This window comes from Cupressus sempervirens, chromosome 4 (genome assembly GCF_028749045.1).
Source record: "Cupressus sempervirens isolate cs-2001-9-10 chromosome 4, ASM2874904v1, whole genome shotgun sequence".
Classification (NCBI taxonomy): domain Eukaryota; kingdom Viridiplantae; phylum Streptophyta; class Pinopsida; order Cupressales; family Cupressaceae; genus Cupressus; species Cupressus sempervirens.
The window spans coordinates 138,371,413-138,394,803 of NC_143121.1; the positions used below are offsets into that span (position 1 = coordinate 138,371,413).

At 35.8% G+C, this 23,391-nt stretch overlaps 1 protein-coding gene across 7 annotated transcripts in view; it reads left to right on the top strand.

The window, feature by feature from the left end:
* LOC149560336 (transcription factor GTE1-like) overlaps positions 1–23,188 on the top strand; it is an 87,153-nt gene extending 63,965 nt beyond the window's left edge. For all 7 annotated transcript variants that reach the window (XM_089824610.1, XM_089824608.1, XM_089824614.1 and 4 more), the window contains 5 exons: positions 15,232–15,456; positions 15,670–15,780; positions 16,108–16,166; positions 22,359–22,509; positions 22,650–23,188. In XM_089824610.1, the coding sequence (XP_089680736.1) occupies positions 15,232–15,456; positions 15,670–15,780; positions 16,108–16,166; positions 22,359–22,509; positions 22,650–22,814 (711 nt within the window). In that variant the 3' untranslated portion in view covers positions 22,815–23,188. The remainder of the gene's footprint in view (positions 1–15,231; positions 15,457–15,669; positions 15,781–16,107; positions 16,167–22,358; positions 22,510–22,649) is intronic.
* The last annotated feature ends 203 nt before the right edge of the window (positions 23,189–23,391 follow it).

Here is a 23,391-nt window from a genome sequence, read left to right on the forward strand (position 1 = left end):
GTAGAGGGCAGATCCATCGGATCTAACCTCAAATTTCTCTTATCATTGACAAGGGATTTCTCGTCGAACTTCTCTCATAGAGAAGAACTCATTAACACCATGTATAATAGTGATTGAGTTTCCCTCTCAACAAAGACTTCCTCTCAACAGGGACGACTTTGATTGCCACAATAAGATGGTTGATGTAACCTCCCTTTAAAGCTGAAACATCTCCCCCTGAATATGTATCATCAAAGTGGCGTTCATCTCATTGCTTCTTGTTGCATCCTGCAACCAAGAGAGGTATTAATAACTCATAAAATAAACTATAATAGAGATTAGTGTTAAGAACATACACTATTCCAAGTGCTATAACAAAAATTCATGATTGATATTCAAAGTTAGAATACTTATCTCTTTGTAGCCTAATCTTCCTTGAGAACAATCTCAGCCCACCAAAAGATGATTCCCCGTATTTTTACAAATGCTATGATTCTTAGAATTAGCACACTTGGAACAATTTCAAAATTAAAACTGAACAAAATTCTGTAAACACAGTAATAGAAAAAATATCATTCCACTAATAAACTTTCAGAGCCAAGTGAGAATAAAAGCACTCAGAGTTGATAATGCTACAGATTCAGCAAAACTCGAAAAAATGTGAACAAGAGTTTGATCCTGATAGCTGCTATTGAAGAATCGACTACATATAAATTATAAAATTTCAAACATGGTCTTAGTCATAGGAATTTAAAAAAATCATCACATGATGTTGCTGATATCAAATAATACTTTAATAATTGACGGAATCGTATCTTTAAATTGAGTAAGTTGATAAACTACTGAAGATGAAATTTGAGCAGTCAACACTATAATACTGCTGGAAAACCCGACACAAAGAAAAGAAGAGTAATCACGTCATACTAAGGATACTTTCATGTGAGAATGCCAAATGACAAAACATTGAGGCAACTACTAAATGAGAAACAATAGCCTTATTACAAAGTAATTGGTAAAATACCTGCTTGTTATTAATAGCGATCATTAGATCATTATATACAAAAGAATAAACAATGTTTCCTTAGGAAACGATCGTCAAGAATACAAACATTATATTCTAGCTAACAACTAACCAAAAGCTAACTAAATATTAGGAACATTCTAATATTTACAATAATTTACAAATAGATAACCATTAAATAATAATAGACAATAATAGAAGCTATCTATTATCATAATAGCCTCTCTTAATGGTTAATCTTTCTAGAACACCAAGCTGTCCTTTGAATTTGACAAACTTATTTGAACTAAGAGGCTTTGTGAGAATGTTTGCAGTTTGATCTGTAGTAGTAACATACCTACAAGTCTATTGTCTCGTCTTCAAGCAGTTGCCATATGCAGTGACAGTGAACATCCACATGCTTGGTTCATTCATAGAAGATTGGATTCCGTGCTAACTTGATAACACCTTCATTATCAATTATCAACAAACAAAGTGGTTGGTCTTATTAGTGACATGCATATCCCCCAAGCATTTGACAAAGTCAAACTTCTGCGTATCCCCCAAGCATTAGATAAAGTCAAACATCTACATATACGTGCAAGTCTATTGTCTTGTCTTCAAGCAGTTGCCATATTTAGTGACAATGAACATCCACATGCTTGATTCATTCATGGAAGATTGGATTCTGTGCTAACTTGATAACGCCTTTGTTATCAATTATCAACAAACAAAGTGGTCGGTCCTATTAGTGACATCTGCATATCCCCAAGCATTCGACAAAGTCAAACATCTTCACAACATGCCTTAATTGTCCCTATGTATTCACCCCCAGTAGAGGAGAGAGAAACGACTTGCTACTTTGTATTGGTCTTAGTCATGTGAACAAGAGTTTGATCCTGATAGCTGCTATTGAAGAACCGCCTACATATAAATTATAAAATTTCAAACATGGTCTTAGTCATAGGAATTTAAAAAAATCATCACATGATGTTGCTGATATCAAATAATACTTTAATAATTGACGGAATCGTATCTTTAAATTGAGTAAGTTGATAAACTACTGAAGATGAAATTTGAGCAGTCAACACTATAATACTGCTGGAAAACCCGACACAAAGAAAAGAAGAGTAATCACGTCATACTAAGGATACTTTCATGTGAGAATGCCAAATGACAAAACATTGAGGCAACTACTAAATGAGAAACAATAGCCTTATTACAAAGTAATTGGTAAAATACCTGCTTGTTATTAATAGCGATCATTAGATCATTATATACAAAAGAATAAACAATGTTTCCTTAGGAAACGATTGTCAAGAATACAAACATTATATTCTAGCTAACAACTAACCAAAAGCTAACTAAATATTAGGAACATTCTAATATTTACAATAATTTACAAATAGATAACCATTAAATAATAATAGACAATAATAGAAGCTATCTATTATCATAATAGCCTCTCTTAATGGTTAATCTTTCTAGAACACCAAGCTGTCCTTTGAATTTGACAAACTTATTTGAACTAAGAGGCTTTGTGAGAATGTTTGCAGTTTGATCCGTAGTAGTAACATACCTACAAGTCTATTGTCTCGTCTTCAAGCAGTTGCCATATGCAGTGACAGTGAACATCCACATGCTTGGTTCATTCATAGAAGATTGGATTCCGTGCTAACTTGATAACACCTTCATTATCAATTATCAACAAACAAAGTGGTTGGTCTTATTAGTGACATGCATATCCCCCAAGCATTTGACAAAGTCAAACTTCTGCATATCCCCCAAGCATTAGATAAAGTCAAACATCTACATATACGTGCAAGTCTATTGTCTTGTCTTCAAGCAGTTGCCATATTTAGTGACAATGAACATACACATGCTTGATTCATTCATGGAAGATTGGATTCCGTGCTAACTTGATAACGCCTTTGTTATCAATTATCAACAAACAAAGTGGTCGGTCCTATTAGTGACATCTGCATATCCCCAAGCATTCGGCAAAGTCAAACATCTTCACAACATGCCTTAATTGTCCCTATGTATTCACCCCCAGTAGAGGAGAGAAACAACTTGCTACTTTGTATTGGTCCATGTGAAAACACCAGATCCCAAACTGAACACATCCAAGATTTTTTATTGTCAACAAAACTTGCCCAATCTGAATTTGTGAACACGCTGAGTCTAGGATTATAGCTCCAAGAGTAAACAAGTCCATAATTTGTAGTGCCCTCCACATAACAAAGCACACGCTTTGCTGCCATCCAATGATCAACCTTAAAAGCTGTCATAAAGTGTGATGTAGTTGACTGCAAAGCTGATATTAGGTCTAGTAGTAGAGAGGTAGATGAGGCTGCCTACTAGTTGCCTGTATGTAGTATCATCAACTGGAGGAGAATCAGACTTGGGTGATAACTTCAGACCTTGCTCCATGGGTGATGATGCAAGCTTGCAATCTTGCATACAAAACTTGTCTAACAAAGCCTTGGTATATTTGGACTGAGAAATGAATATACCAGTAGATTGCTGCCAAACCTCAACAACTAGGCAATAATGCATGAGTGCAAGGCGAGTCATATTAAAAGACAGACATAAACTCTGTTTGATTCACTAAATTAAAGATGCCAAACTTCTAGTGATGATCAAATCATCCACATAAATGACTAGGAGGATGATGTCACTGTTAGTAGTTTTGATGTACAAATTTGAGTCTGAAGAACTCCTCTTGAAGTCTTGATCACTAAGGTACTTATCAATTTTCATGTACCATGCCCTAGGGGCTTGCTTCAAACCATATAGAGTTTTCACCACTCTAAGAACTTGGTGTTTTTTACTAGCAACCTTGAAACCAAGAGGCTGCGTCATGTGGACCTCTTCTTGTAGGTCACCAAAACATCCACATAAATGACCAGGAGGATGATGTCACTGTTAGTAGTCTTGATGTACAAATTTGAGTCTGAAGAACTACTCTTGAAGTTTTGATCACTAAGGTACTTATCAGTTTTCATGTACTATGCCCTAGGGGCCTGCTTCAAACCATATAGAGCTTTCACTAGTCTAAGAACTTGGTGTTTTTTACCAGCAACCTTGAAACCAAGAGGTTGTGTCATGTGGACCTCTTCTTGTAGGTCACCATTTAGGAAGGTACTCTTGACGTTCATGTGATGGACCTTCCAACCAAACTGTGCTGTAATGGCTAGGACTAATCTAATTATGCTCATCTTTGCAATAGGAGGAAAGGTTTCCTCATAAATAATGCCCTAATGTTGAGAAAATCCCTTTGCAACTAAACGAGCTTTGTAGTTATCCAAAGCACCATCAAACTTGTATTTGATTTTGTAAACCCATTTGTAGCCAATGGGTTTCTTTCTTGGTGGAAGATTAGAAAGGACCCATGTGTTATTCTTTAGTGGGCTCTGGTGTTCAGATGTCATGGCCTGTTCCCTCTCTGGAATTCCTTTAGCCTCAGAATATGTTTGAGGTTCAAATATACAGTGAATGTTGGCCATGAGAGAAAAGTGAATTGACTCTGTAGGTTTTCTTTGTTTTGAAGCAGTTCTCCCATCAATGAACTCATCATCTTGAAGATCAACAAGTGTCTTAGCCCACCACTTATTAGGTTGGAGAGGAGAATGATGAACATTAGTAATAGGAGATGCTCTATGATTACGTTCCTGATAAGAAGAATTAGGACCAAATTCAGGTGAAGCATCTGCATATCTAGTTGATCTTGCAAGAGAAGCCATAGGTGTTTGTATAGGACTCATTGGTATAACTAGAGCTATAGGAGCTGCTGGAGCCCCCCATTAGGTTGACCTAATGGAAGCGAAACTTCCAAATCATGAGCCTTCATAGGCTGGTTTGCTGGATCAAGAATTGAAGAAACATGCACTGATCAAGATCAAATTCAGGTGAAGCATCTGCAAATCTAGGTGATCCCGCAATAGAAGCCAGAGGTGTTTGTACAGGAATCATTGGTATAACTAGAGCTATAGGAGTTGTTGGAGCCCGCCCATTAGGTGGACCTAATGGAAGCTGAAGTCCCAAATGATGAGCCTTCATGGGCTGATTTGCTAGATCAAGAATTGAAGAAACATGCATAAATGGTACTCGCTGTTCGTCAAAGACTACATCACTACTGTAGGAGAGATGAGATGTTTCAGTGTCAATCAAGTGTTAGGTTTTTAAAATACTACTGTACTTGACAAGCATGAGTTTTTGACTATTGGCATCGAATTCAGTGTGTGATGCATCAGGGATCCACGCATAGGCAAGAGCCAAAATCCTTTAGGTGACTGTTTTTGGGTTTGCCACATGATCAGGCCTCTTTTGGAGTCTTACATTTGACCACCACATTGGGTGACCAGTGCAAAAGCTAGACTGAAGTGTTAACTGACCCAAAAATTCGTCAGAACATGTCTATGCTTGAGCATGGATCGAGCCATTTCGATGATTCTTTTGTTCCAATGTTCATTTACACTATTTTGCTATGGCGTGTGGGGTGTGGTTAATTGACGCTTGATGCCATGAATATCACAAAAGCTAGAGAATTCAATAGAACAAAATCCTCCCTCCCCATTATCTATCCGAAGAGCAATAATAGACTTCGCAGACTCTTTTTGAACTAGAGGTTTAAACTTCTGAAATATAGTAAACACATCTAGTTTCTTTTTAAGAAAATATACCCATATCTTTTTGTAGAAATCATCAACAAACAAGAGAAAATACTTGGAGCAAGAACAAAAGGAGTAGCCATAGGGCCACAAATATCGACATGAACAAGCTGAAGTACCTGAGAAGTGCGCCATGAATTGCCAACAAGAAGATGTGTGCAATGGTTTTTCCCAACTTGACATACACTACAAACTCCAAGCTGAGTTTGAATCTCTGGCAAACTAAGGACAAACTCTTCTCGAGCGAGCTAAGAGAGATAATGCACATTGAAGTGTCCATACCGTTGATGCTATAGTGAGATGACAAAAGGCCACTGAGCAGCCATAGCTAGGTCCTAAGAATCATTGGAATCAACAAATTTGAAATGACCACGATCCTCAAGGCCAATTGCAACAACAGACTAAGTATCCCTATCAGTGATGGTGTATTGATGTGAACTAAAGGCGATATCCAACTATGGAGAGTATCACAACATCTGATTGATCGAGTAGATTGAGTTAATAGTACACATTGAGGAAAATGAGATTTGTCACAATAGGTTGAATCTAAATGTTGTGTTTGCCGACAATAGTGTACTCTGCCCCTCTACCAAAAGATGAATTTGAAGAAGGGTGATAGTCAGTGAACCAGTTTTTGCAGTAGGTGAAATGACGAGAGGATCCTAAATCAATATACCAAACAACCTCACATGATTTGTAGGTCTTTTAGCATTGAAGGCGTCAAAGGCAGATTTTGTCTGCTCAGTGTGCTCTACGTTGTTCACTTTGGGTTGCAAACGAGATTGCTTAGCTTGGGTAGCTAAACATTTCTAACATTCAACCTTCATGTGACCATACTTGTGGTAGTATTTGGAATGAATGTTCTTTTTCTTGGAGGCTTCTGACACTGGTGTTGCGAAGACTACTTTGAATTAGACTTGCCTTTATCCTTTTGAAATGATTTAGCAATAAAGGCTTGCTTTGTGGAGATGGAGATGGAACTATTGTTTCCACCAATCTTGCTGAAGCAGAAGTGTGCAGAGATCTGTGAACTTTAGATCAACACTAGTAGAAGTGATGTTGAGAGTCGATAAAATGCTCGTAGAACTTGGGTAAACTTTTGAGGGTTATTATCACAATGTCCTCTTCCTCCACCTTGCTTTCGACGACAAATGACTTATCGCAAATATTCTGAATTTTATTCAGGTGTTCCTGGAGCAATTTCTACTAATCCATGACAATAGAAAACACAAAGTTCTTGAGTAAGAATGCCATGCTTTTGTCTGAAGTCTCATGAAGTTTCTTGAGATGCTCCCATATCTCGACAGCTGTTTTGTTGGATAGACTTTGAGGGAGCTGATCATCACCTACGGATAATTTTTGAAGCATTACTGCCTTTTGATTATTGTAATCCCATGTATCCTAATCAGTACTAGCTGTAGTCGGACGTTGTGTAACACCCATAACAATCTGATCTATATTCCCATATTCAAGGATTGTTAGCATCAGTTGCTTCCATGTGCCATAATTCCAACCATTGAATTTCTGATTTCCCTCGCATAATATTTGTTAGAGATGCCATGGCACATTTTTTAGTGAAAAATGTGAAAATTTGTGAAGACACACACTTCGAGGAAAAGAATCAGTAGACCCGGAATAAATGAAGAGGTACCTAGAAGAGAACTCGAAAAACTCAAAGGAATATGTTGTTGGATTCTGGATTCGTTGGCTCAAAAATTGAGGAACAAAACTCAAGGCACCTAGAAAAAAATGTGCGACAACCCAGTTGAGCTCTCAAAAAACCCAACAAGAATTTGTAATTGTTTTTTTGATCTAGTACAAATTAGGGTTTTGAACAAAAATGACCTGGGCTGAAAAAAGCTTCAAAATAATGTGGCAAATTTGCAAAAAAAAAATTCAGATTCTTAGCCTGGATTTGATACTGAGGGTTTAAAAAACCCTAGATGATGCCAAACACTGCAAAAGATGGGTAGAAATGCCCTAGAAATGGCACGATTTTCTACAATAAGCTCCTAAATAAAATGCAGGGGAAGTTAAGAAAAGCAGTTAGCAGAAAAAGAACAAGAAAATTTCCTGCAAATTGTGGCTCAAGATAGGCACGATTTGTATTGGTAGAAAAAACCACAAAAATGGAGGATGTGGCTGGTGCGGGCAGCCTGTAGAAAGCAAAAAAACATGCCCAAATTCAAACCGATGCTCAATCAAAAAACCCTTGTTGGGTTTTTCAATTCAAAGCTTGAAAGAAAGATGCACAGAAAAAATTGTTTTTCAGAAGACAAGGAAAAAATTTTATTTGATTTTTTTAAAGTATTGCTTTGATACAATATTACAAAGTAATTGGTAAAATACTTGCTTGTTAATAATCGTGATCAATAGATCATTATATAAAAAAGAATAAACAATGTTGGGTCTAGTGGATTGGGATGATCATCAGGATCCTTCCTTAGAGGCAGTTACAAGGACAGTTGATCTACATATTGAGTCATGGTACAATGAGAAGTTAAGACAATTACAAAGTAAAAAGGTATGCCTTACTTATGAGATGATGAAGTTGGAGAAAGAAGGTTCAGTAGAGTCATTCGGACAAAAAGGTGGGGGCAGTAGCCAACAACAAACAATAGTTAAGAGCAAGAAAAGAAATTTGGAGGTTGAGAAAAGTAAAGAACATCAGGAGCCTCTAGCAAAAAGACAGTGCAACACCATCAAGGGAGAGCATAATTGAGGCCAGGAGCCAAGGGGTTGATACAAATGGACAAAGGGTCTCAGTAGAGGTGACCTCTGATTTAGAATCAAGTGGTTATAGTGACAGTATCGAGTACTCTCCTCTCTTGAAGAACCAACATGGAGATGATGTGATAATCACTAGTAAAGAAGAGGATAGGCCAATTGATGCTAGGCGCCTGAGGCCATTGGTGATGCTTTGCTAGCCGAACCGAATCTCGATTTGGGGAGATGCACTGCACCACTATGGTTAAGACAAATGCTTATGCCAAGAGGCGAGGTGGTGACTGTTTGAACAGTTCAAGATATTCAAGGGTTAGTGGAAAAGTAAGATAGCGAGAAACGAAAACAAATTGCAGAAACGGTGGCAAAGGCAATCAGGAGTGATGATGAGGGTCACCGAAAAGTTAAGATTGCTATACGAAAGGTTAGCAAGGCAGTGGATGAGATTGTAGCCTAGGAGTATGAGATAGTAGAGCATAACTTGGGAAGAATCACAAATGACATGGAATGTGAGGAGATCTAGGAAGGCATGGTTTCAATTAAAGAAAGGTTGAGGAAGGCAAATGAGAGGATTGTAAAGTTGGAGGCCGAAAACAAATATTGAAGAGGTATTCAGAGAGAACCAAGTCGGTAGATGGAGGAGGAATGAGTACGGTGGAGTCTTGGTATGTTGCCTTGACTATCAGATTGAGGATACTTGAAGAGATACGGAATGAGATTGCACAACATAGCCTAGGCGTTGACACTTCCATTTCAACCATGTTGGGCAATGTTGGCATTGCACTTGATTTTGAAGATATGAAAGAGGAGAACGTCAATGAGACAGAGTTTGGATCGAGATTGGATGAGTTGGGGAAGGTTGCCATCAAGAAGAAACATTTGGGCACCCTTGCCTCCCTCAATGCCTTTATCGGATATGCGAAAGAACACGAGAAGGATCATGAGAAGACATTGCAAGTAGTGAACAACATGATGAATTCAGCTGAGCTCAAGATGAAATACACACCTTGCCCTCCCATGAAGGAAGTTAACGACAGGCTAGCCAAGTTTATGGCTTTGGCTAAAAAGATGAAAGAAAAGGGTAGAATTCAAGGTTGCATGGGTACGTGGGTACGGGAACGGGAACGGGTACGGGAGCGGGTACGGGTACGCATATTTTTCAAAATAGGGGACGGGGGTACGTGTGTAAGCCTAATTTTTTCTATATAATTAATATTTTATAGAAAATATAAAAAATCAAAATATCTGTCATGAGTCATAACATTGAGCATTCAAAACAAGAAATTTGAAAATATAAGCCATAAGTCAAATATATATATATGCTATTGCTGAATGTTTAAATTATTTTTCATAATTGGAGACGGAGGTACTTGGGTATGTCAAACTTACTTAAAAATTACACTTTTATATTTATAAAAAATCTGATTTTATGAGTCATGACAATGGTTTTTCAAAACAAGAACAGTGATAAAGTTTGCAAATATAATGTACTGTTTTCAGTTTCAGATTTGCTATATGTTTGAAATAATAATACATGATAAATGCTTAGATGCATAACAAAGAAGGCAGACTTTAAACATGAACAAGAAGATCCTAAACCATATGACAATGACACATTGCAAATGATAAACTTTTAACTTGAACAGTGATAAAGTTTATTGTTAATGAGTATAAAAAGTTTCAAACTGATTTGGTATTGAATTAAGTTTGATAAACAACAAGCTAATACAAAAACAAAAAACCAAAAAAAAAAATCAGAATCTTAATCAAGGTCCTTAGCTATGATGCTCTCCACCGAGTACCCGGTACGTGGGATACGTGTACCCGGTACTTGGGTACGTGGGTACGAGTACCAGGGGTGTGGGTACGAGTACCCATGCAACCTTGGTAGAATTATATTAGAAGATCATTTGATGTAAGCCCAAGTGGCAAAGTCTTCTTCTTGGGTAGGATAGGTGTTTGATTCCAATTGGCTACCATTTTGGTGCCTTCTCATTGGTTGCCACTTTTCCTATTTTTTCATTGGTCTGATGAGGTGGCGTCTTCTCATTGGCCGATGGGGTGGCAACCCTAATTAGGGTTTCTGGGATTCGATCTAGATCGTTGATTTAGCTTCTTAATCTCTACCGTTGGTTGTAATTTTTGGCCTCTTTATAAGGCCATTTGCTCTCATTTGTAAAGGGTTGAAGAAAATTGTTGCTTAAGATAATACCAAAATTGCTTCTCTTATCATTGTTGTGACTTGCATGGTGATAAGAACACTTGGTGTTATTGCATGGTTTTTACTTCCAATAGTTAGAGTTAAATTTCATTGAAGTTGTTAAAGTTGATTTTATTTCAAGAAATTTGTTAAGCAAGAATAAGAGTAGATGGATAGTTGTATGGTGATATTAGTGGATGTTGATAGGGATCCATAAACTAGGCCACTAGCATCCTAGCGGCTTGTTAGGAAGCCTTGTGTGGTAATCTAGTCTTTTTTCCCTTGAATCATTGCATCTATGGAGGTAGAGCCGTTGTTAAGCTTTCATTAGATTTGATCCCTGTCCATTTGCTAATCTTTCCATTTATAGAAGTAAAGCAGCGAGTAGTGTAGTAGTCAGAATTCATTTTTGGAACAAGTTAGAAAATTAGAGCATTATTGGTGGACATTCCCTCCATCATCACCATCAACATCATTTGGCACTAGTATGCATTGCAAAGCTAGATTTTGTCATCATCACAGCAAAGTCCAACATCCTTGAATGAATAACATAAGCCCGTCTACGTGATTAACTAGCAAATCACATTAATATAACTGAGTTAGTATCCACAAGTGTAAGGAACTTTGGAGTTTTCTCATGTTCTGAATGAGTATTTACTTTTCAAGAGAGGGTTGAGTGTTTGATATTCTATATCAAGTATTCAATTACTATATGTTATGTAGTGGTGCAACACTGACATCAACAAAAACTTGGATGATTTGAGTCTAAATGGTATATGTCCAACTTACTAGCCCTTGATATTTTTTTTTGCATTTGGCAATGCTTCTGGATTGTGACTAGTGGTGGTTTCAGTGACAGTTCTATTGCAAATTCAAAATTTAAAGAAGTTTTGCATGTTTCAAATGTGTCTCATTCTACTCTTTCTCTATTGCATAACAAACACTAACAAAAAGGTTCGGTTTTGGTGTACTGAATGGACTGTGAATGTATAGAAAACAGACTCAAGTAACTTGCATCAGGATATTGTGATGAAGTTGACAAGATGTACAAAACATGGCAGACCAGATTCAGAAAGCAAAATGACAAAATTATGAAAGTTGCATTAGGATATTGTGAGAAATTTGACAAGATGTACAAAACATGGCAGGCCTCATTAGCAAGAAAAACAACAAAATTCATGGCAATCGTTGCAAAGGTTAAGCACAAGTACTCTTTGATATCAGACTTGGGCACACAATACATGGATCAATCTGAACTGATCATCAAAATCATGTTTTAAGGACTGCATTTTGTAGATGTTGTTATGCCACTAAATCATGAAAATACATGTTATGCTAAATTAGTTTTATTGTTTGATTATCAGCTAAGGTAGTGTCAGTTGCATGGTGGTGGTAAGTGTGTCTTAATCTACAACCATTGGCCTTTTAAATATCTGGTCTCGAGATAAAGGTGCTGATTTTATGATTAAGTCTTCTATGCACTGGCCACATTTGAAATAAAAGTAAAAAAGTAATATTGTGTAGGGTAAAAGTACAAAGTTGTGTCACCTTTCAGGCTGACATATTAAAATGACTGAATTTGAGTATTTCTATCTAAAAATCAATTTTATTCAAATATATTAGCTAGACAAATTCACTCTAGCTAAGTTATATAAGGTCTCACACTTTTCCAATTGGAAATGTCTATTAAATGCATATTTTATACTAGTTTGTATCCTATTACTAAAGAAGTAAAATTATTTTAGAAAACTGACATTTCAATAACTCTTACTATTTTGTATGATGTTTTTTTAATAACATATAAACCTCAGTTTATAGATTTCAATGTCAAGAATATTCTCATATAGAGTTTATAATGTTTTAATTAGATATAGCTTATTGTAGTTCAAAAATTCTAGAAGTACCTGTTTTAACACTCAAGAAGATATCAAGTTTGAGAAAGGAAAAAAAAAAAAAAATAATACAAAGAAAATTTAAAAATCACATGACGTTCTAGATGAGAGTCTTCTTCAAGAATGTATAATTTTTCTTTTGGTTAGAAAAGATTTTTTTTGAAAAGTGTGGTGAGAGATGAAAATTATCGATTTTAGATGAGTTAAATTTGAATCATTATAAAAGATAAAATATAGATCTAAAGCCAATTTTAATTTTTGATTGTTCTAGCTATATATGTTATCTTTATATAATCTAAGATTGAAGGGAAATAAGTTTATTTCCACATAATTTTGTGGTGGGAACTAGACCCCTAATTTTTAGTGTTTTCAACAAGTCAAAAATTGTCTTTAAAAATTAGGAAAATATATCAATTGTTATTCCAAATAATTATTAAAAATTATAATCCTAAAATTCATCCATTTCTACACATTTCATTAGTTTACTTCATAATCAAATTCTAAATAATACTACCATTTTTATGTCATTGAAGATGAACATTTATACGTTTGTTAGCCTTTTCCTTTATAAAAAGGTGACACAGGTTTGTGCTTTTACCCTGCAATCAATTTTTGTATGATTGTGATTTCCTATCATTTATTTTTACTACACATTTTGGTAATGTAGTTTGCGTATTGATAATCTTGTGCTGTAGCCTTTGCATAGTTGGGATACGGTTGAATATAGTTGAAGTCAGACATTAACCATCAAATTTTTCATAATAAGATGGGAGTGTAGGGATAAATGGGCGAACTGGTATGAGTTCTAGTTGTTACAGATAGACAGAAGTTCAATTCACACAAGGGCCTAGGTATTTGTCCAAACTTCTGGATCAAAGGTACATCAGGGAAATAGCAGTAAAGAACCTAGTACTTGTAGAACCCATCTAGTGTATCTTGGCCATAACTGAAGAGGTTGATTGAGTGTGGATAATCTGGTGCTATATAATATTCAAGATCTTTGTTTCAATAGATACCGTGAAGTACATGGGGAACAAATCCATCTTTTGTACAGAAAAGGGTGCTGTAAGGAGGAAGAGGATTGGAGAATAGACTGATGCCAAAATTGAAAAGATTAGTAGTGCTTAGAAATCAAATGATTGACAAGATTGATGGAATTACAAGATTGCAGAAAGTTGCTCTGAGAAGCTGTCAACTCTAAACATCCATCAAAACAATGTTGGGGCCTAAGTGAAATTTAAAGTTGATGCGAGAATGAATGAAGTGATCAACAAGCTCAACTGATTTCAGAGGATAGTTTTTCATTCATAGTAGAAGAGTGGTTGTAGGCTTGTAGTTGTTAAGAAAGGAAGTTCATATGATGTCGATCAAGTTGGGTCAGAGGTTGCTGTAGAGGAGTTGATTGATTTAACTGAGCCCCACAAATTGAGGTAACCTTTATTCTGAGATGGAGTCTGATGAATTTCTCATAGGAGACAAGAGGGATGTCAAAGCATGGAATATTTAATGTATCAAACAATTGCTATTGGAAGACATTGAATTAAGGATTTGGATAAGTGATTATAACTAAAGCACTATAACAGGGTAAATAAAAATAGAGTGGTTGCAAATACCATTTAGAGGATGGAATCCAAAGAATGTATGATTCAAATTCTAAAATTGGATGGGTTTGAAGAATGAAATTGTCTTGCTTATAGTTACAATGCAAAATGTTGTTTAAAGATAGGATGGAATTAAAAAGTTGATTTCTTGGAACGGAAATAATTCTTTCAGCCTCATGTAAACAATTCAAGGATGAACTATATGCTTCCAACTTGTCAACCATTGATGAATTTTCTTTTACACACTTAGAATGGTTATCCATGCCAGTCATAGTACCCGAGAGTCAGCTGAATATAGGTGCTGTAAGCCTTGCCTTTGTAAAATTAAGAGGCAGTAATATGTTTGCAGTGAATCCTATTGCATAATTCTACCTGCTTGGAAACTGAACTCATATCTAGGTGTGGTCAGCAGATGAATGATGCATCCTCATTTAAGGTAATAAAGTGTCATGTTGAAAACCCTGACTTTTGTGTTTTAACTTTTCAGTTTAGTTTCTAACCTTTTGATGTCAGAAAAGAAACCTGCTGGATCAAGTTATCTTTGCAATTTACATGGGATGGAAAACAAGAGCGTAATTTGTTTGCAAAGAGAAGGATGCCAATTATAAGGTAGTGATTCTCTGTGAGTGTGGTCTCTGTGATAAAATTATGCTCCCACGTAAACATCATAGAATGCTTGGGTTTTTGCAGTATTAAATTCTCCATTTCAAACTTTTGACAAAAACTATTTTGAGAGCAGGAACTCTTGAATAGTGTGGCTAACTGTTCTCCTTAAGCTTATAGATGGAACTAAAACCTTTATTGTAATGAGCATGACTTCTATGCTTTTTCTTGTCATGCATGTAAACTTCTTGTATTCCATTACAAATATTGCTTGTTGGGCGGTAACTTCCTTACAAAACCTTTAAGTGTACAATACATTATGCCTTTTTATCTGTGATTCTTGAGCTTTGTGGTAGTAAATTATCATTTAGAAGGTCTCTTGAGTAAACTTTCTATAAGGGATTTTATGCTCATGACAAGTTAGTACTGTTTTATTGTTTGTCACCTTATTTCATAAGGCATTCTCTTTTGTTTTTTCTGAATAAGTTTTAACTGTTTTTCACTGCAGATAAAAGCTAACTACAGATAATAGCTAATTGTGAGAATTGAATTTTATCAGGTCATAGAAAAGCCAATGGACTTGGGTACAATAAAGAGACAGATGGATGCAAAGGATGGTACTGGATATAATAATGTTCGAGATATTTGTGAAGATGTGAAGCTGGTCTTTAAAAATGCAATGACTTACAATGATGAGACGCATGATGTTTATGTAATGGCAAAAACTCTTTCAGAAAAGTTTGAAAAGAAATGGAATGCTTTCTTGCCTAAAGTTGTGGAAGAGGTTCGTTTCCCAGAAAACTCAGCAGTTGATTGTTTGTTATTATGTTAAATATGCCATTGATGTTTTTCTAGCATTTGCAAACCTGATAGTGGATAGGATAAATCTAATGTGAAGTCTAAATCAAAATATCTTGGCTCGCATTGTAGTCTTGATTACAATTAGTCATCAGGAACAACTCGGGATTCTTTAATTTTCAGTTTGAAATGCCTACAGGAAACAAAGAGAAAGCAAGAAGAGGGAGATGGCAACTCAAGAGAAAATTCTGGTATACAATTTGCACAGGAGGCTGCTGCTGAGAAAATTGCCACTGAGATAAGCTTTGAGGTATGCATGGCGATACCCAGTTTGTTTGTCCACTGGAGGATGTATCAGGAAGGCTCAGAAATGAACCCAAGTTGGGAGATAACTTCCGAGATGACAAATTTATTCAGAATAGTAGACCCTTAAAATGTGAAAGTGTTACTGCTTGTTAAACATTGTTTTGGTTATGCATTGTTTGCCTTGATTTTCTAGTTTTCCAAATAGCAGAGCTTATTAAAACTTCATTTTCACTGTCAATGGTGATGTGAAAATATTTATTAGGTGTGATGGTATGAAGGAAACTGTGCGATAAACTACATAATCATTATTTTTTGTATCACAAACTTGCAGCTAGATGAATTAAATGTGCGTCTAGAGGAACTTAGACAAAAGGTGTCTCCAAAATGCAGGTTTGTTCCCTTTATATTGAGTGAGATTATTTCACATGTTTGAATAATTAGCTTATTTTTTTGTCAGGTATGTTTTTATATTAATTTTTTTAAAGTTGTCATACACAAATTTATTGTAGTATTTGTGGGCCTACTCTGTTTTACCTGTAGTCACTAGAGTGTTTTATATTAATCAATGTTTGTGAAAACTTGGTTTTTTTTGTATGCCAAGTAGAGTGTAGTACCTCAAGGGGGTTCTTTTGCAGGTCTAATTCAGGTGGAGGAAAAGAGATCAGTTTTGGTAAAATATTTGTTAAGCTTGTTACAATTGGTGAAATAGCTTATTATGATATATTTGCCATCATGCACCCTCATAATATTAACATGGATGATTCCACATCAGGGTTTATGTTCATTTGGAGATGGATAAGTTTTGGTGTTTTTATTGAATGAATGGGTTTAATGATGTGTACGAGACCATCAGTCTATGGGACCAAGAGCATCATTAATAACAAATATTTAATTCCTTTCTTGTTGGTTCTTCTGTTGTGGATCTTTATTGAGAAACCCACAGTTTTGTGAAGTCATGACTCCTCAAATAGCTCGTTTAGTTTTCTCACCTTCAAAGTGTTTTCATAGTGCATGTATTTCCTCATATGCTGCAGAATCAATGATGAAGTGCTCCGTTTCCACCACCCCTTTATTGCAAGAAAGACAAATTCTTTCATCCCACTCTTCCTTAGGGACTGCCCATCTGCCTGTATAACATTTAAGTTGGTGAGACCCTCTTCTTATTTGTGCAACTAGAAGTCTAGCCTTTCCTTTAATTGCTGCCTTTAGGTAATTTTTCTCATCATGCTTCCGCAAGGGATTGAACCATTGAAAGAAAACCTAGGCTCGACACAAACTTGACAAAGATAACTCTCTTTAGGAGTAGGGACTTGGCGAAAGTTTGGCAAGACATGACAAAAAAACCTAAGAGATTTAGATATTTACAGGGACATAAAACTTGGTTATGCACCCTTTATTAAATAAACCCTAAAGGCACAATAGCATCATCAAGTAGAAGCTAATTTGATTACATACAAAAGTATACATTGATCACATAAATATATTAAGAATATTTTAGGAAATAGCAAACTTCCAGATATAGATATTGTGAAATGTATACAATATTCATGAAATACAAAACTTATGACACAAATATTCCAAACATATATTAAAACAAAAACTACAAGTCAATGGCTCAGAGGAGCTTACATCCCTTGCACAAAGCATGTAAGGTAGGTTTTGTATGATTCAACAATCATAGTCTTTGCTAGTGACCATGTCACACCCACCAAAATTAGTTATGCTTGTGTGTTCTTGTGATCTATTTTCTTCTTCTTTCTTGGCTACAACCTTAACCTCTCTATCTATCTATTTTGCCATTGTAATGAAATGAACTCATTTTAGGGTTGTAGAGGCAAATATAGATATTACGTTGTGCACTAGTTGAGTCCAGACATTAGGACTTGTTGGGTTTGGTTCACGTACACGTCCCAATTTCTTGCAAGTCTTGCTTAGGACCCAAACGAGCTTAATCGAGGCCTTTGGGTTTTGGTTAGGCTCACATGGCTCAAAACTCATCGAGTCTTGGCTAGTCCTGGCTATTGATGGGTGTTTAGTAATACACCAATATAGAATAAAGTGCCGAAGGACATCTATACTCTCTTGATCAAAGACACTACGTATGCTAAGATTGCAAAGAAGATTAGAGGTGACTCCAAGGTTCCTACTACATACTTGTGAATATAGTGAATATAGTGGGGATATGGGATCTTTTGGTTTGATCTATGATTGTAATCCAATGGGACCTATACTATTCACTCTAGATGTATCAACTTCACTTTGTGAATAATATGGCAATGGAATACATGATACCTATGAATATAGTGGGGATATGGGATCTTTTGGATTGATTTATGCTCATAATCCAAGGGGACCTATACTATTGACTCTAGATGTATCAACTTCACTTTGTGAATAATATGGCAATGAAATACTTGATACTAAGCTAGCAATTTTTTTGAAATAAATAGCAAATAGATGAGGATTTAGGAAACCTATTCCAATCCTAGGATGCAAGAGAACATGAATGCATTTGCGAACTCTACTAGGCTCAGTTTTGTCATTAACTTCCACCAAGCTAGCGCAATCTTCTAAGGTGAGCAATAGATCTTCAAATTACTACTATAACACCAACACCATCCATAGATGCATAACAATGTGGAAGCAATTGTTGAAGTTGAGCTTGTATTTAAATTCCAGTTGGCCACACAATGACTTACAATCAACAAGCCACAATTAGTATGGATTAAACAAGTTTCTTAAATGTTCATCCACAATCCCTTTCATCGAATTAAAACATAAAGACTTTCCATTTCCACTCTTTTTTTTTTGAAGTGTTAACCTAACGGGAAAATGATCTTCATAGGGACAAAATGGAATTTCCCTATCCTCGATGATTTTCTACTCCAACATTTTCCATATTTCTTCAAAGTATTGACTTAGTGGAGAAACAACTCCTATAGGGACTTTTGCATTTTGACCTTGTTTCTGATACCATGTAGTGGAAATTTGACTCCCATATGGACAAATGGGTTATTTAACTAGATTTTTACTTGCTTTTGCCTCCTAGGAGTTGTAATTTGACTCTTATATGAACTTCGCACATTTTTTTGCATGATTTCATTGTACTTGTCCAAGTTAACTAGTAAAAGGAAACATTATAACATCCTAAAAGCTCTGTAGTTTTTGAGTCAAACTCATTGATCAACGTTTCATGAGTAGTGGTTTTTGAAGGCTCTTGATATTCATGACATGACTATAATGGTCTATAATACATGTGTAAACACTCATAGAGGCCAAGGGGAAAGATTTGAACTGAATTGTTTGAATCTAGTTACAGTTAATAGGTTAAAGAAAACATCTTCATAGGTGAGATAATATAGCTGAGCACATTGGAGAGTTGCAGTGCTTCTTGGGGCTGAAAAAAGCTGGTTTCAGTTTGTTGCTTGTGTCAAAAAGAACTATGATTGGAAGTTTAATTGAAAATATTATAAGTAATTGTTTTCCATCTTTAATGATTGGTTATTTTTCCAGAAATTTGATTCTCTAGGATAAATTGTTCTTCTAATTTGTGTTGATTGTTGTGTTTAGTTCCTTGAGTTTTTTGCTATTTATTTTGCATATAATATGTAGTCCTCATTAAAAATCTGTATGTAACGACAAAACTGTGAACTGGTAAGGATAGCTTTCACTAATTTTTACAGATCTTAAACAATGCAACAACATATGTAGCAGCGAGGAGATTTCTTGATGAGAGACCCCCTACCTTTTTTAGAGACCTTGTGTTGCCAAATAACATTGATGTTCTACTTAAGGATATAGGCAAACTTGCATGGATGAAAGTCATCATGGAAGAAATGAGGAACATCACTAAATACATCTACAATCTCATGGCTGCTTAACTTACTAAGGGAAATGGTCTTCTAGAACTAGGAGTGATGTGATTTGCCTTCAACAAGAGCACATTGCAAAGCATTTTAGGCTCTTACTAGTCTCTCTTGAGAAGATGCTTGTGAATATTAGGTGGGTGGACTGTCCACATAGGAAAGGGCAACGGACAGAAGGCTTGTGATGATCATTTTTGATGATATGATTGTGAAGAGCACATATGGGATCTTCAAGGTTGTTTTATGTGTGGGAAATATAAGAAACATCTCTAAACATATCTGCAACTACTCAATAGTGCTTAACTTGATGAGAAGCGCACAAAGACAAATGATCTTTTTGATTGGAGGTAACATGATTTGCTAGTAACTTCATCCCATTGCAGAGCATTTTAGGCTAACTGATGTCTCTTAAATAGATGTGAGCATTAGATGTGTGGAGTCTATACTGAATAGGGAAAAAGGGGAAGGGATTGTGATGATTGTTTTCATGATATGTTTGCTTTTTGCACAGACAATATCCCAACGGAATCAAAACTTGCAGTTTAGGAACTTATAATCAATTCAATTTCTTTGTGAGTTAAAATTCTTTAATGTTTCAGTTTTTTATGTTTTGTTATCATTCAAGTTTTTATTAAGATTTATTTAGTAATGGATTATATTTTGTTTTAGATAACCTGACCTTAATTAGAGTTTTATTGCTTGGTAGATGGCAGAAAATGCATGAGACCATGGACAAAACCAAGGAGGCCATGGGTCCAGCAAAAGAAAATTTGAACTCATTTTGCACAATTTTAATTATGGATGGACAAAGTAAATCCACCCATGCATTAATGCAAAAGCCTATTAATTTTATTCTCCAGTTCCACCAGCATCAGTTTGAAGGTCATGGATACCCTTAACACATGCGTTGAGAGATTGACACGTGACAAAAGATTAGAGATTGCATGTACATACATTTGCTCATTTATTATTTTCCCCCATTTCCCTCCTAAATTATTTTTATTAAAATTTTGTTGGTGCATTTGTATATTCTTTAACGTAGCAGCAATATTGAGCCTGGATTTGGGAAACTTTAATGGAGACATGCTGCCAGAGATGAACATGAATGCCCAAAAGAATAGATGCCCTTAATACAAGAAACGGGGACATTGTAGAAAGGACAATAGATCTTGTTTGCAGTTTGAATCTGGCCTAATTTTTTATATATGTGATCATATTTAGGAATTAAAAGTGGATTCCCCATTTTTTGTATGGGGGAGATTTGATCTTTGTACATTTAGGATCATCCCTTTGAGAAGGTCTGTGTTACAGTCTACTACTTCCAGGTTCAATATTGCTGGCAGATTAGAGATTATTTTGACTCACAATTTAACAAAATTGTACTCAGAGCAATGGAATCATATCATACATAACAGCCACTAAAACTATGTTGTGTGTGATGAATGACAACATTGTGACTTAGTGTTCATGAATCCTTGATACTTTTATATACTTCTGCTGTCTAGTAAATGAGTGGATGAGAAAAAGGAGTTTCTTTGGCAAATTGAAATGTATGAAGTTTGTGTTCGTGTCTAGAGTTCCTGTTTACATTCTTAACATCTTCGTCAGCAGAAATTCAGTACTACATGGCGTTTGATTTGGTAGTAAATATAGAATAGATTGGTATTGAATAAAAAAGTGCAGGAAAGTGGTCTATGACCAGATCCGGGGTAATAAAAAATTAAAAGACAGGATATAAACCGGTATGCCTTTGCATAAATGGCTGCTGTGATTCGTGAGTATAAATGAAAGGAGCTTAATTGAAACATTATTCATTTTTACAGAATAAATAAGGTAATCAGATAATAAAAGAAACCAAGCTGTGAATAATTTTTTCCCCAAGCATTGATAGCCATGAAGAGGGTCTGCAGTGGTCTCCTTTTAAAGACTGTATAATTGCCAGAGGTTGAGAATCATGTGTCCCAGATGTGTAGTCTGTTGCCAGTTAGGATCTCTTATAGAAGGATTACTGTAGCTTTATCTTTAAATTTAATGGTTTGGAGTGGGTTTCAGCACTCTTTTTGTTTCAAGATCTGGGAGAATCTGTAGAAGGCTAGTCACCATAAAGGGGCCATGAGAATGAGTCTTCTTCTTATTTTGATTTTTACGACCTTATGAGTTTCTTGGAGCTGAACAGAATTGCCAGAGGTTGAGAATCATGTGTCCCAGATGTGTAGTCTGTTGCCAGTTAGGATCTCTTATAGAGGGGATTACTGTAGCTTTATCTTTAAATTTAATGGTTTGGAGTGGGTTTCAGCACTCTTTTTGTTTCAAGATCTTGGAGAATCTGTAGAAGGCTAGTCACCATAAAGGGGCCATGAGAATGAGTCATCTTCTTATTTTGATTTTTATGGCCTCATGAGTTTCTTGGAGCTGAACAGCATACTTGGGCCATCTTTTTGTCGGGAAATAGCTTGGGATTCACAAGAGCTGAGAGGATGCTTAGAATTGCTAGGGCAGAGGAAGTGATGTGTGAGAAGCCTAGGAGCTGCAATGTGGTGCAGAGATCCATAGAAGTGCTATATAATGTATATTAATCAGCCTAAAAATGGTTTAACATAGTTTCATGGTTAAAATATCTTTGGCATTTCTTTGCTAGAGTACTTGCATCTTAAAGGTTCAACTTTTTTCATTGTGCATGAGACCTTTTTGATAAAATGCATGGATAGTGCAACAGGATGATGTCTATAGAAGAGAAGCGACAGCTTGGTCATAGTCTTGGCCAATTATCTCCTGAAGATCTCACAAAGGCACTTCAAATAATTGCTCAGACAAATCCAAATTTCAAACCCACAGAGGCTGAGGTCGAGGTTGATATTGATGCTCAGGTTATCATTCTTCTTTATCTTGACTTTTCTATGGACCCTCAAACTTGTTCCTCTCCCTATAGCTTGTTGACGAGTTTTGGTGATTTGGCCTTTTATATCTTTGAGCTACATTTTTCTTTTTGTTTTTTGTTTTTGTACAGGATGCTCCAACTTTGTGGCGGTTGCAATATTTTGTGAAAGCTGTACTAGGTCTCCAAGAAAAGAACTCCACAGCAAAAGTTCAAGCCAAAACAAAGCGTAAAAAGGAAATTTATGATGCAGTTGAAAAAAATGTACAAAAACGAAGTCGAAAAGTGCCACCATAAGAGATTCTCCATGGTGCTATATATCTGTAAAGTAGTGGTTTGTTCTGAATTAAATTCTTAATTTTCTATTGCTTCAGCATGTTGAGGGGATTTATTTATAGTGCAGTGTGTTTGGTAGCAGGCAAGGAAATCAGGCTATCTGAAATGGACTCATCATAATCTCACTAGGATCACTTTTTTTCAAAATAGTTGACTCATTGGGTGAATATTAGGGCCCTAGTACACAAAGTTATTTTGGTTGCAGGAATAACCAGGATTCATAAGATGAGAGGGATGATCAGGCAAATTGATAGGTGTTTTCCTGGCCATTTCTTGTGTTCACTCCATAATGTAATATATATATTCATAGTAAATTGATCTTATAGATTGAGTAATCTTGCATTAATATGACCAATTTTATTTGGCCCTTCTAGCAAATTAATAGATTTTGTATAGATTGCTAGAACGCCCAATTTTGTAGAGTACTGCTGGATAGAACTCAGTATTTAGTGTAGCCTATACATTGTTTTAGTTTTGCTAAATTTGATACCACATTCCAAACCAAGTTTGTGTATCTCAATTTTCGATACTCTAATGT